Source organism: Cherax quadricarinatus, chromosome 14, assembly GCF_038502225.1.
Source record: "Cherax quadricarinatus isolate ZL_2023a chromosome 14, ASM3850222v1, whole genome shotgun sequence".
NCBI lineage: Eukaryota > Metazoa > Arthropoda > Malacostraca > Decapoda > Parastacidae > Cherax > Cherax quadricarinatus.
Genome location: NC_091305.1, coordinates 40,573,527 through 40,588,174, shown reverse-complemented (window position 1 = coordinate 40,588,174; position 14,648 = coordinate 40,573,527). Strand labels below are relative to the sequence as shown.

The 14,648-nt window shown below is 40.7% G+C and overlaps 1 protein-coding gene across 1 annotated transcript in view; it reads left to right on the top strand.

Moving 5' to 3' along the window:
- Naa20A (N-alpha-acetyltransferase 20 A) overlaps window positions 1-3,670 on the top strand; it is a 32,243-nt gene extending 28,573 nt beyond the window's left edge. Inside the window, exon 4 of the mRNA XM_053785288.2 lies at window positions 3,518-3,670. Coding sequence (XP_053641263.1) covers window positions 3,518-3,603 — 86 coding nt within the window. The 3' untranslated portion in view covers window positions 3,604-3,670. The remainder of the gene's footprint in view (window positions 1-3,517) is intronic.
- Window positions 3,671-14,648: the final 10,978 nt, after the last annotated feature.

Below are 14,648 nucleotides of genomic sequence, written 5' to 3'. Positions count from 1 at the left end.
CAATCTGGCCACAATTTTCTCTAGGCAGAGTTCAAAGGGTTATGCAATGGAGGATGCTGAAGTGTTCTCTCCAAAATTCCCTTAGGGTCAAGTGAGTGACTGTGGTCACAGTCAAGCACATGTGAAACATTGCTTCTGTGTAGAGTTTTTTAAAGTTTGCAATGACCTGCTGGTCCATGGGTTGGAGGAGAGGAGTGGTATTCGGGGGCAAGAACTTTACTGTGATGAACCCAAACTCCTCGAAAATTAGGTCATCCAAGTTTGGAGGATGAGCAGGTGCATTGTCCATTACTAGCAGGCACTTGAGATCCAATTTCTTTTCCAGGAGATACTCCTTCACACTAGGGCCAAACACTTCATTGAACCACTCGACGAAAATTTCCCTCATGACCCATGCCATATTATTAGATTTCCAAAACACACACAATTTACTCTTCATAACATTGTTTTTCCTGAACACTCTGGGATTTTCAGAATGGTACACTAGTAATGGCTTCACTTTGAAATCCCCACTAGCATTAGCACAGAACATTAGTGTCAGCCTGTCTTTCATAGGCTTGTGTCCTGGCATTGCCTTTTCCTCTTGTGTAATGAAGGTCCTCTTTGGCATTTTCTTCCAAAAGATGCCTGTTTCGTCACAATTGAACACTTGCTCAGGTTTCAGTCCTTCAGCCTCTATATACTCCTGGAATTCATGCACATATTTTTCAGCCGCCTTGTGGTCCGAACTGGCAGCCTCGCCATGCTTTACCACACTGTGTATGCCAGTACGGTTCTTAAATCTCTTAAATGAGCCTTTGCTGGCCTTAAATTCACTCACATCACCACTATTTGCAGGCAATTTCTTTACCAAATCTTCATGCAACTGCCTAGCCTTTTCACAAATAATCGAGGTCATAAGAGTATCTCTTGCTAATTGTTTCTCATTTATCCACACCAATAATAACTTCTCAACCTCTTCCAGTACTGGTGATCTCATTTTTGTCAGTATAGTTACTCCCTTTGCAACAACAGCATCCTTGATTTCCTTTTTCTTGGCCACTATGAAACATAAGGTTGTGTAGGGTTTCTTATACATCCTGGACAGTTCGGCCACACTTGTACCACTTTCATATTGTTCAATGATGGTTTTCTTAAATTCAATCGTATTTCTCATCTTCTTTACCACAGGCTTGGCACTAGGAGCTTTCTTTGGAGCCATGGTAGCTTATTTAGTACTACAGTGGACCCCCGGTTAACGATTTTAATCCGTGCAAGAGGGGTAATTGTTATGCGAAATAATCGTTATGTGAATGAATTTTCCCCATAAGAAATAATGGAAATAAAATTAATCCGTGCAAGACACCCAAAAGTATGAAAAAAAAATTTTTACCACATGAAATATACATTTTCCCACACACAAAGAGAAGGATACATGCACAATAGTAGAGTAGTACATGCACAGTATATATTGTGCATGTACTAGTCTACTAAATGAATAAATGACACTTACCTTTATTGAAGATGCAGCAATGACTGATGAGACACTGTGTCCTGGGAGTTCCTTTTCCTCCTGAGTACTGTAGGTCCTGTTTGGCATTTTCTTCCAGAACAGGCCTTATCACACTGTGTATGCCACTACGATTCTTAAATCTCTCAAACCAACCTTTGCTGGCTTTAAATTCACCAATATGAGCACTAGTTCCAGGCATTTTTCCCTGTTCACCTGGGTGTTAGTCGACTTGTGTGGGTTGCATCCTGGGAGACAAGATTAAGGACCCCAATGGAAATAAGTTAGACAGTCTTCGATGACACTGACTTTTTTGGGTTATCCTGGGTGGCAGATCCTCTGGGGTTAATTGTTTCTTGGTATTCTCAATAAGCCACACCAACAACGGTGCTACAGCAGCAGCAGCAGCTGACAGTGCAGCAGCAGCAGCAGCAGCTGACAGTGCAGCAGCAGCAGCAGCTGTACCACCAATAGTAGCGATGGTTGATTGGGGTTTATTATACAACCTGGCCAGCTCGGAGACATGCACTCCACTTTCATACTTATCAATGATCTTTTTCTTCATCTCTATTGTAATTCTCACCCTTATCTCTCTCTCCAGGTATTGCTGTAGGGTTGGCACTAGAAGCTTTCTTGGGGCCCATGGTCACTTATTTTCCAGAAAAAGCACCGAAAACACTGTAATAATACGAAATATTCCGATTGTATGCTTGGATGTTACCGCGGAGGCTGGCTGGTAAACAATGCCACCGGCGGAACATGTGAGCGTGGCTCAGGCCGCACATTGGACGCGTCTCGGACGAAAATCGGTAAGCGGGTTTTTAAGCGGTATGTGAGGCAAAATTTTTGCAATTAAAGTAAGCGGTATGCGAAATAATCGCTATGTGATGCCATCGTTATGCGGGGGTCCACTGTACTTGCAAGCACTAAAATAAATGGAATATTATGAAATATTTCGCTGGAGCACGTGAGGGGACCTTCACTCACTGGTAAACAATGCCAGACTGGCTGCCGCCACGGCTCACGCCGTGGGTACGCGTCCTGGACGAACTACGACTCATGAGTCAACCTATAAAAAGCGAGTCCATGTTTATACGAAAATACCCCTATGATTGGTGAAATTTACGATTGCTGGGAACTACGAAAAGCGAGGGACCACTGTATTTATGTTTGTTTATTCTACTGTGGGGTGTATTTATCATCTTTATATGTTATGCATTGTGTTTATTATATAATTTTGAAAAAATATCATAGATGGATTAATGAAAATGTGTATATTAACGTAATATACGACATTTAAATGAGACTTGGTGATTATTATTATCATTACTAATATGACGTCTCGAGATATAAGACACTCTTACTGATGTTAACATGTACCTGCTCACCAGCACAGTATGTAAGTTTATTTAGGTACAGGTATACATAAGTATAATTATCAGAGTATATATAAAATATGAAATAACTTTTAAAAACACTTGAAATTTTGGAGTTTCCAGACATAATGGAGAGACTTAGTGCTTACGGATCTCACAGAGAATGTAAACAAACCGGGTGGAGTGCAGTGACCGTATTAGAAAGTCAGGTGGGGGGAGCCATATAGCGAGTTTTGGCCATAATTTGAAATGACCGTATTTGCGGAATGCTGTAAAGCGAAATGCCGTAAAGTGGGGCCCTACTGTAAGGTGTTTTTTAACTGTAGTTTTGAAAATGGTGGTTGAGTTTGTGGTTCTAGAATTTTCGGGCAGGGAGCTCAAAAAAGCATGCGTCGTTCCCAGTATAGTGACATTTGCAAATTATTATACTTTTTTCCTCAATTTTTTTTTTCCAAATACGTACTGGATTCTACAAATAAAGGTGCATCCCAATACAGAGGTTCTACTGTAACTAGTTTTTTGAAGCAAGTTTGAATTATACTAGCTATCAAGAAATTTTTAAGTAGCTTATTATGTCCCACCAGGTCAATGTATGTATTTGGAATATGGCATTAATGTTGTGACTTGATTTTTTTTTTTTTATTTATTCCAGACATGAGGAAGGCATTGTCTCGAGATGTTCATCAGAAATCGGTGGTCCCATTAACACATCCTGTTAGACCTGAAGACATAGAATAGCAGTTAAGGGCTGTTCTATATTTATTAATGCAGTTTGTTTCAAAATATATAAAAGTATTCAGTTGTATTATTGTTATTCTTTTTGGTGTCTATCTTTTAGATCAGGGAATGTCATAATTTTGTTCATATAAACAGAAAAAGTTATAATCTACTGATATGAATAAGAAATTTATAATTCTCCTTATTTGGACAGGAAAAATTTATACTTGGGCCATATATTTTACGTGAAAATTATTTTTTTGTATGAACAAGGAGCTATAATTTTATGCAGTATGTATATACATGAATAGATGCCAGGAGCAAGGTGCTAGTAACCCCTTCTCCTCTGTTACTAAATTTAAAAGGAGAAGCTTTTGCTTTTCTTTTTAGGTCACCCTGCATTGATGGGATATGGCTGGTTTGTTCACCCTTAAACTATCCAAACATAGATCTATATTCACTCGCCCAGCGCTCCAAATACTTAAAAAAAAAAAAATTTAATTAAAGATAGCCATTTTCTGTGTGTAATAAGACCCCCCAAAAAATTTTAGAACCAGTACTTACCAAGATGTAAGACCATGAAGTTGGCACTGGATGCTTACCTGATGGCAACATCGAGTCCTGTCGCTTGCAGAAGTGTTGCCAATATACCCTTTTCTCTCGTTTTTATTTTATTTATATAATTTTTATGTTCTGATAATTACAATTTATAATAGTTCTTGTGATTTCAGAGCCAATCTTTGTTCTGACTCTAATATTAGGTATGGAAATAGTACTCAAATAGTCACAATCACACTGACAGGTGAACATTTTCACCTGCCTTGGTCATTTACTATTGTCTAGAAATATATACAAACTATTTATAGGTCAAAGCAATGTTTTAGACATGCTGAAGAATATATGAAACTCCTTGAAGCATGACGAGTGTCACTAAACTGCTGACAGTGCAGGAATAGAGTGAGTGACACTTGATGATTGTGCACTGCTGCAGGGAACCCTGGCTTTATTTATTTGCACTGTTACACACAAACATGTATGTCTGTTTGTCTGTCTATCTATCTGTCTGCCTGTCTAGCTCTGCTTATCTGTTTTTCTGTCTGCTTGTATGTCTCTGTCTTTCTGTCTGGCTCTGTGTATCTTTCTGTCTGCCTGTGTGTGTGTCTTTCCGTCTCCTTGTCTCTCAGTCTCAGGGAGCGGCTTGTAAACCAACAGGTATTACACACGATGCAGTCATCACGTCTGATTCGTGAAAATGCCTATTACTTCCCAGTCATGCTTGTTATATCATATCTACAAGTACTGTATAGCACTTTGCCTGGAATTTTTGGGTTATCCTAGGTAATTTACACTGTGTATAATAACTGTACTTATGTGTACATGTGAGAGAGAGACAGAGATAGAGACAGACATAGAGACAGATGGAGATAGACAGAGACAGATATAGACAGAGAGACAGCCAAAGCCAGTCAGCCAGCCAGCCTGCCAGCCTGCCAGCCTGCCAGCCTGCCAGCCTGCCAGCCAGCCAGCCAGCCAGCCTGCCAGCCAGCCAGCCAGCCAGCCAGCCAGCCAGCCAGCCTGTCAGCCTGCCAGCCTGCCAGCCTGCCAGCCTGCCAGCCTGCCTGCCTGCCTGCCAGCCAGCCTGCCAGCCAGCCAGCCTGCCAGCCTGCCAGCCTGCCTGCCTGCTATATATTACATATGTTCCAGAATCATTTCTCTTTACTTAGGGCATAGGTTATCGGGCATTCTGGTAGGATGACACTACCAATGGTATCAAAAATGAAAGGATGTTGCACATATGTTACACATGGGTTATTATCAAGGTTTTTGATATTTCTTCGACTACTTGTGGCCACATCCATCACTTTCCTCTTAAAAGGGGAGTGTGAATATGACATGACATAAGTGAATCCCTGGTGTTTGCCATGCTATTTGCTCTAGCTGGCACTTAGTTGAACTGGTGCTCCCGCAAGGTACTAAGTGGTCCCAGATTTTTTTAATACTGTGCACGCCGAGTGTTAAGACCCATTCTGTACTGACCAAGCATCTCAGGCCAATCATGCCAAATTTGGAGGCAGGAAAAATAAAATGTAGATCTAGGTTTGGACAGTTTAAGGGTTAAAAAAAAAATGTGGGAAACTTAAAAGGAATTTCATATAAGTTTACTCAGGTGCTCGCCCATTTAACAGTCTCATCTAGTAAAAAAAATTGTGCCAATGTACATTTACCTTTTTTTTTTTTTTACATGTGATGGGTTTTGAGGACTCTTGTTACCCCCATAACCCCCTGAAGGAAGGCTCCTTGATACTAGTAAGAGGCTCTTGATCCAAGGAATTGGACCTGCCCTCCCTTTCTTGGATCAAAACTGAATGCCTCCCATTCAACCACACACTGCATGACCCCTACAGATTTAGCGTTTCTCCATGACTGTAATATCCCCAGGCTTACCTGTTAATTGCCTGGTCAACCAGACTGCTGACAATAGCAGTAGCAGGCCCACATAGCCATCACTACTTGACTGATCCAGCACTTGCAGAAGGAAGCTTTTCAGCCTCCAGAAAACACCTGTCTTTGTTCTGGTAATATTTCTGATATCTGCTGGTGATATACTGAAGTCACAGATGTTGACACTGTTCTCTAATTGTTCCTATGGCATTCACCCCCATCGTACTCTTCACTGGGTTTATTTCATTCTTCCTTCCATATCTTTCACTCCATTAAGTTGTTATAGCATTGTGCATGTTAGGAACCAGGCTCTCAAGTATTTTTCACTCTTCCATCCATTTAGAACAATCCAAGTCCTGTGAGGCATTCCCAATAGTATTATTGATTCTGCACAGGCAGCATATGACCTCTATACATTTTCCATGCTCTGCCATCTCTATTGCCTTGAAAAGTGCTGTGAGCATGTAATATGCAAGTCATGAGAGCAAAAGTGATTTGAAAAATGCCATCATTGGCATTGCTTCTTACTTTGAAAGTTCTCATAATCCACCATTGTTTTCATGGCCTTTGCTTAATTGTCTTTTCCAAATAACAGATTCCCTGACATAATTATGCTTAACACTCACCCATTCCTTATGTTTTATGATATAATCTACCGGCATTCTGTATAACGTGCTGGCCAAATTTGAAGTCTTTGTTTCTCCCATACCTAAGAAGTTGAAATGTCACTATTGAACATTACTTTCATTTGCCCATTACAAGCCTTTCTTGATATGTCTTCTAACTAGGTAACGTTCATATTTACGTTGGAATCATCTGCAAAAGGTGATGTGAAGCTGTGGTTACTGTTTTTGTCTGTTGTCTGCTATGAAGTTGAGAGGCAGTACAGGAGCTAGAACTGTGCCTTGCTTTGCTGAGACTGAACTTTTTGTTTACTACCAATGTTTGTGATCTGTTAGAAATTTATACGGTACATATATTATTCCCCACTTTTCCTGTTGTATTTAGTGACCTCATTTTATGAGTTATTAATCGATGATTGCAGTTATTAAATGCCCTTGCACAATATGTGTATGTTAAATTAGCATCTTATTTTTCTTCCAAGTTTAGTTTAATGACTGTTTAGTAGTCATATGATTTCATAGGTGCATAAGGGGCCCAGGGACTTGACTTCTGTGTAATGGTAATTAAGCAAGTTATGATGGTAATAAACCACTATCACGTTTGTTTAGTTATAATTGTTATAAGGTGCTAATTCAGACATGAACTTAGTCACAAAAACATTACAATATAGTTTTAAATTATTTATAGTATTTTAGCAGGGTATGGTTGAATTTAGACAAGTTTTATATACTATAGGCAAAGTTGGGCTATTTTTCCAGAATGACTGGTACAGTATTATGCAACATCTGTAAATATGTTATGTCTCAACTTTTTTTTTCATTCCAGCACATAATGATGAAAGATGTGACAGTAGTTCATCTGGCAAAGATCACATTTGGTTATGTTCACATCAGTTGGCTATGATTCTGTCACATTTCTAGAAAGCACAAAGTTTTTTTTTTTTCAGGGCAATGAACAACCAGACTCAGCCACTGAAGCTTTCTTCTTACACTTCTTTATTATGATATTTTCCTATACCAGTTTGATATACAGCTTCTCCTCACTTAACAACAGAGTTCCATTCCAAATACCACATTGATAAACGAATTTGTCCCTAAACAAGGAGCATACTATGATGGTAGTGGGTTTATGTCAACCATCTTTGATACTGCTTTAATGTCACCCTTGCACCATTTATACAATTGTGTACTGCATATTGTAATAAATAGAATAGAGGAAATCAGCTTTAACGTACATTACAGTGGACCCCCGCTGTTCAGCGGCCGCGACTTTTGTGAAATCCGACTTTCGGCAAGTTTTTTTGGCAAAATTTAGCTTCGTGGTTCGTGATTTGACTCGTGATTCAGCGACCGTCCGGTACGCGTCCGCCCATCACCATGCACACAAAGCCAGTCTCCTGCATCATTCACACTCAGTGTGCCATTGTTAACCAGCGTGTGACCATCACCCCATGGGTTCATACAATACATTTCATAATAATCCATTGTTTTTTTGTGCTTGCAACTGCTAAATAAGTCACCATGGGCCCAACGAAAGCTGGTGCCAGCCCTTTGGTAAAGAAAGTGAGGAACACGATCGAATTCAAGAAGGAAATCATTGAAAAAAAGGAGAGCAGAGTGCATGTTACAGAACTTGCCAGGATGTATGGCAAACCCCATTCAACCATCACTTCGATCATGGCGAAGGGAAAGGAAATAAAGTGTGCTGTTGTTGCAAAAATGGTAGATATGCTGACGAAAGAGATCGCAAACCCTCGAAGAAGTGGTGAGGTGGTTGCTGGTGTGGATTACCCAAAAACAGTTAGCAGGAGATAGTACTATGCAGTCGATAATATGTGAGAAGGCAAGGCAGCTGCATGACAATCTCGTTAAGAAAATGCCTGCAAAGGCTCTCAAACCAGTAAAGGCTGGTTTGAGAGAGTTAAGAAGCGTAGTGGCATACACAGTGTGGTAAGGCATGGTTAGGCTGCCAGTTCTGATAAAAAAGCAGCTGAGAAGTTTGTACAGGAGTTTAAGGGGTACATAGACACTGAAGAATTCCAACCCCAGTAAGTGTTCAATTGTGACGAAACAGGCCTCTTTTGGAAGAAAATGCCAAAGAGGACCTACATCATGTAGGAAGAAACTGCACTCCCAGGACACAAGCCTTGAAAGGTGCTGTTAGTGTGCAGCAATATTCCAGCCTAGATAGAACAAGCAACCTGAAGAGTCAAACCATACCCCGGCCGGGATTGAACCCGCGGTCAGAGAGTCTCAAAAACTCCAGCCCGCCGCATTAGCCATGTTGACGGCAGTGAAGGGACTTGAGCTAGAGTTCTTCACGGCCACGCTAGCTGGAGATTCGTCTGTAAAAACTTGCATTTGTGGTCACAGTGGTGCCTGTGCTAACCTTCCTATGGTGTAGAAATGTACGTAGTTGGACGAATCTTATTGTTTGGTCTCTGGTTATGTGACCCATTCTGTACTGTTTTTCATATAGGTGCTTTGTATTTATGGATTTGAGGATGCTTGGTGTTAGCCAGGGATTGTTCAGTCTCTTAAGAACATAAGAACATAAGAACGAAGGAACACTGCAGAAGGCCTACTGGCCCATGCGAGGCAGGTCCAAGTCTCCTACCGGCTTAAGCCAATGCACCCAACCTAGTCAGGTCAGGTCACATTGACTTAAGGGAGGAACACGGCAACCGACCTGTTAGCACAAGCTATCAGGTCTAACTCACACCCACCCACATCTACTCATGTATTTATCCAACCTATTTTTAAAGCTACACAACGTTCTGGCCTCTATAACGGTACTTGGGAGTTTGTTCCACTCATCCACAACTCTATTACCAAACCAGTACTTTCCTATATCCTTCCTGAATCTGAATTTTTCCAACTTAAAACCATTGCTGCGAGTCCTGTCTAGGCTAGATATTTTCAGCACACTATTTACATCCCCTTTATTTATTCCTGTCTTCCATTTATACACCTCAATCATATCCCCCCTAATTCTACGTCTTTCTAGAGAGTGCAGTTTCAGGGCCCTTAGTCTATCCTCATAGGGAAGGTTTCTGATACATGGGATCATCTTTGTCATCCTCCTTTGTACATTTTCCAGAGAATTTATATCCATTCTGTAATACGGTGACCAAAACTGTGCAGCATAATCTAAATGAGGCCTAACCAAGGATGTATAGAGTTGAAGAACAACCTGAGGACTCCTATTATTTATGCTTCTTGATATGAAGCCAAGGATTCTATTAGCTTTATTGCGAACACTTATGCACTGTTGTCTTGGTTTCAGATTACTGCTAACCAGAACTCCTAAATCTTTTTTGCAATCCGTAATATTAAGATCTACATTATTTAGTTTATATGTGGCATGGTTATTGTCCTGTCCAACATTTAGAACTTTGCATTTGTCTATATTAAACTGCATCTGCCACTTCTCCGACCACTGCATCAGTCTATTCAAATCTTCCTGGAGTGCTCGAATGTCCTCGTCAGAATGAATTCGACGGCCTATTTTGGTGTCATCGGCAAACTTGCCGATGTCGCTCTTTATGCCCTCATCTATGTCGTTTATGTAGATTGTGAACAGCAGGGGGCCCAACACTGACCCCTGTGGAACACCGCTCGTGACGCTTCCCCACTCTGATTTCTCCCCATTTATGCAAACTCTCTGCTGCCTATTTGTCAACCATGCCTCTATCCAGGAAAAAATTTCTCCTCCTATTCCATGTGCTTTAATTTTCCTCAATAGTCTCTGATGTGGGACCCTGTCAAAAGCCTTACTGAAGTCCATATACACAATATCATATTCATTACCATGATCTACCTCCTCAAATACCTTAGTGAAAAAAGTTAATAAATTCGTAAGGCAGGAACGCCCCTTTGTAAAACCATGCTGAGATTCGTTGATTAATTTATGCTTTTCAAGATGGCTACGAACTGCCTCGGCAATTATTGATTCCATAAATTTTCCCACTATGGAGGTTAGGCTTATTGGTCTATAGTTCGAAGCTAAGGACCTGTCACCTGTTTTGAAAATAGGTATCACATTTGCCATTTTCCACTTATCTGGCACCATGCCAGTTTGTAGTGATATGTTGAAAAGATTAGTCAAAGGTGTGCTAAGCTCCTCTTTACATTCCTTTAGAACCCTTGCATACAGTTCATCAGGGCCTGGGGATTTGTTAGGTTTTAATTTATCTATTTGCCTAAGGACCATGTCACTTGTGACCCTAATAGTGCACAGTTTATTATCGTCCTGTTCTACATAATTTATCATTACTGGAATATCGCTGGTATCCTCCTGTGTAAAAACTGAGAGGAAGTATGTGTTAAAAATTCTACACATTTCCTTATCACTGTCAGTGAGCTGACCCGAGGAACTTTTGAGTGGGCCTATCTTGTCCCTGATCTTACTTCTGTATACCTGAAAGAATCCTTTTGGGTTAGTCTTCGATTCTTTTGCAACTTTAACCTCATAATCTCTTTTTGCTTTTCTAATTCCCTTTTTTATTTCTCTCTTTAACTGAATATATCGATTTCTTAATTGCCCCTCTCCTCTTTTGATTTGCCTATATATGCCTCTCTTTTGACCAATCAGATATTTTAATCTATTGTTCATCCATTTAGGATCATTTTTGTTTGATCTGATTTCCCTATTTGGAACATAATTTGACTGAGCAGCTAGAACTATGCCCTGGAAAGCATCATATCGGCAACCATCACCACCTACCTGACCCTTAGTCAGGTCATTCCAGTTCAGCCCACCTAAGTAATGTTTCAGTCCTATGAAATCAGCCAAGCGAAAGTCAGGGACGGAGACTTGATTGCCATTATTAGGGGAATTCCATGATATATTAAAACTGAGTGATTTGTGATCACTCTCCCCAAGCTCATCATTAACCTCAAGATTATTAATTAGTGTTTCCCTACTGGCAAGAACCAAGTCAAGGAGGTTATTTCCCCTAGTTGGCTCTGTCACAAACTGTTTTAAAAAACAATCCTGGATCGTATCAAGAAAGTCACCCGACTCTAAATTTCCTGTCAAATTGCTCCAGTCAATCTGTCTATAGTTGAAATCTCCCATTAGCACAACATTTTCGTATGTAGATGCCTTACGAATTTCGTCCCATAGAAGTTTACTGCACTCCCTATCAAGATTTGGGGCCCTGTAAATCACACCCAAAATTAGTTTTTCTCGGCCCTCGAGAAGCTGTAACCAAACAGATTCAGTGGCTGACGCTTCTAATTTAATATCTTGTCTAACACAACAATTTAAATTGTCTCTGACATACATCGCTACTCCACCACCTTTCCTGTTGACCCTGTCAGTGTGGAATAATTTATAGCCTTGTATGTGACATTCAGAGGGCATCTCTCTATCTTTCAGATTGAGCCAGGTCTCTGTTATAGCAATAATATCTATGTTTCCTGCACTTGCAATTAATCTTAGCTCATCTATCTTATTTCTAACACTCCTGCTATTAGTATAGTAAACCTTAAGGGAGCTAGTCCCTTGCTGCCCTCTGCTGCCCCCCTTTGTTTGCTGACCTGTTCTATTGTCTTTATTTATAACTTCATGCTGAATGCCTTTTATACATTTACTGTTTCCAACCCTAGTGTTGCAACCTGATTGTTTCCCACACACACCCATACCTCTATCTTCCATCAGTTTAAAATCATAGGCATTTCACCAATGGCCTTCTCAATCGAGTCTGCAAGTGCTACCACCCCTGCCCCAGAGAGATGTACCCCATCCCTTGCATACATATCATGTTTGCCATAAAAATTGTTCCAGTTGTCAATGAATGGGATTGCAAGTTCCTTGCAGTATCTGTCTAGCCAGCAATTTACACCAATTGCCCTAGACAACCATTCATTTCCCACTCCCCTTCTAGGCAAGATGCTACATATGATTGGGATCCCTCCCTTAGACTTAATGAAATCTATAGCTGACCTGTACTTATCTAGCAGCTCTTCTCTCCTACCCTTCCCAATATCATTTCCACCAGCACTGAGACAGATAATGGGCTTGTTCCCATTACCTGACATGATATTATCCAGCCTGTTGACAATGTCCCCAACACCAGCTCCAGGGAAGCACACTCTATCTCTCATCTTCTTATTCCTATTACAAAAAGCACGGTCAATATATCTTACCTGAGAGTCACCAACCACAAGAATGCGCTTACCTTCATTAGCAGGGGCAGTAGTACCCTTACCTTCACTGGCCACTGAAGTACATTCATCCTGGAGAACAGAGAAGCGATTTCCTACCTTCAGATCCACTCTTAACTTTCCTTACTCTGATGCGCCTCCCATTACTGTGAACAACTCGCCACTTGTAGCAGGTGCTGGGCTGCACCTCACTGCTGGTAGCCGTTGCTACCTCCCCAACTACAGCCTCCTCACAGTGAGAGACAGACTGCACCTCACTGCTAGAAGTCTCATTCCCCACAACTCCAGCCACCTCACACACTCTCCCAGACCCATTGAGGTGGACCTTCAGCCTCCTAATCTCCTCCTGGAGAAGCAAGACCTCCTCCTTCAACTCTCCAACCTCAGTTTTTAAAACACTGCAGAAGCAAGCCATGCTTTGTAACCGTCCACGCTAATCCCCAAAGCAGCTCTTAGCTGTCATCTGTTTAGTTTTTTGGGGCAGTGCTTGTTATGAAGGTATTGGGTCTTTTTTTAGAAAATTATTGATACATTCGTCAATATCTGTATAGATTTCTAGCTCATTGTGCCAGTGAATGTTTGTCACTGCTGCTGTGAAGTTATTAATGGCTGCCTCATTGTGAAGTCTGAAAGTGACTTTAGTAGTGTCTTGGGGTAATTTGCCAAGATTTGTGATGAGGAAGGTAGGGTAGTGATCTGTGGTATTATCTGTGATTATGCCTGATTTTAAAGGGGATATGGTGTTGGTCCAGATGTGGTCTAGTAGGGAAACTCTAGTCTCTGTAACTCTCGTAGGTTTTGTTACTGCTGGTAGCAACATGCAGTTACTCATAGTGTTTGTGAATTCAGTAACATGTGGGTCCTGGTCTTGCAGGAGATTTATATTGAAGTCACCTGAGAGTAGCAAGTGATCTTTGTTCATGCGTGCATCAGTTATCATACTTCCTAGGTTGTCACTAAAATGGCTGTTTGACTGTGGTACTCTGTAGATGTTTATCACTGTGAGAGGTTTTTGTAGATATTTGGATTTGAATTTAGTTATTATATATTCCCCATGTCCATCCCGTGTGCAAGTATTAGTGATACATTCTAGTTGGTCTGAGTAGTATATAGCTGTGCCACCCCCTTGATCTGGCCTACAGTTGTGTATGGCTGTGTAACCATGAATGGCATAGACATCTGTAGTATCAGGCTTTAGCCAGGTTTCGGTGAGAGTAATGATGGATATACTGGAATGCAGGGAATTTAGTAATGCTATGAGGTCATCGTAATGTTTACTTAAAGATCTGATATTGTACTTAAAGACAGTTATGGTTTTGTTGGCTCTGAGAAGTGCCTTTGATTGTTCTGCTGTGTAGTAATTACAGTTACTGTTTGATTCATTTAAGTCATTCAATAAGAGGTTGGTATCAGGATCAATGCTTGTTAACATAAGATTTATAGTGGATCTAGAACTTTAATTTGTGCCATCAATCCTATACGATACATCCCTCTAGCGCCTGGAACCAATCTTGGGCGGAAAACATTATATACTGAGTCAAAAAAGGAGAATTAGTGTGCACTACCTAGCAGAGTTTACTGCTAGAGGGGAATCATAGGCCTGTGTGCCGTGTGTAAAATAATAATAATAGAACTTTTTGTTGTCAGAGGAAAGAAAGTCTCCCTGATAACATTGTGTATACACAGTGTATAGTGTATACTACAGTGGCTCCCTAGTATATAGATGATAAAGGCTAAAGTGTCATTTGAAAACAGGTGAATTTGTAAATGAAGTGATAAGCCTACCGAGGCAGGTGCCAGAAGTCACCAGAAACTTACTACAGAGGTCAG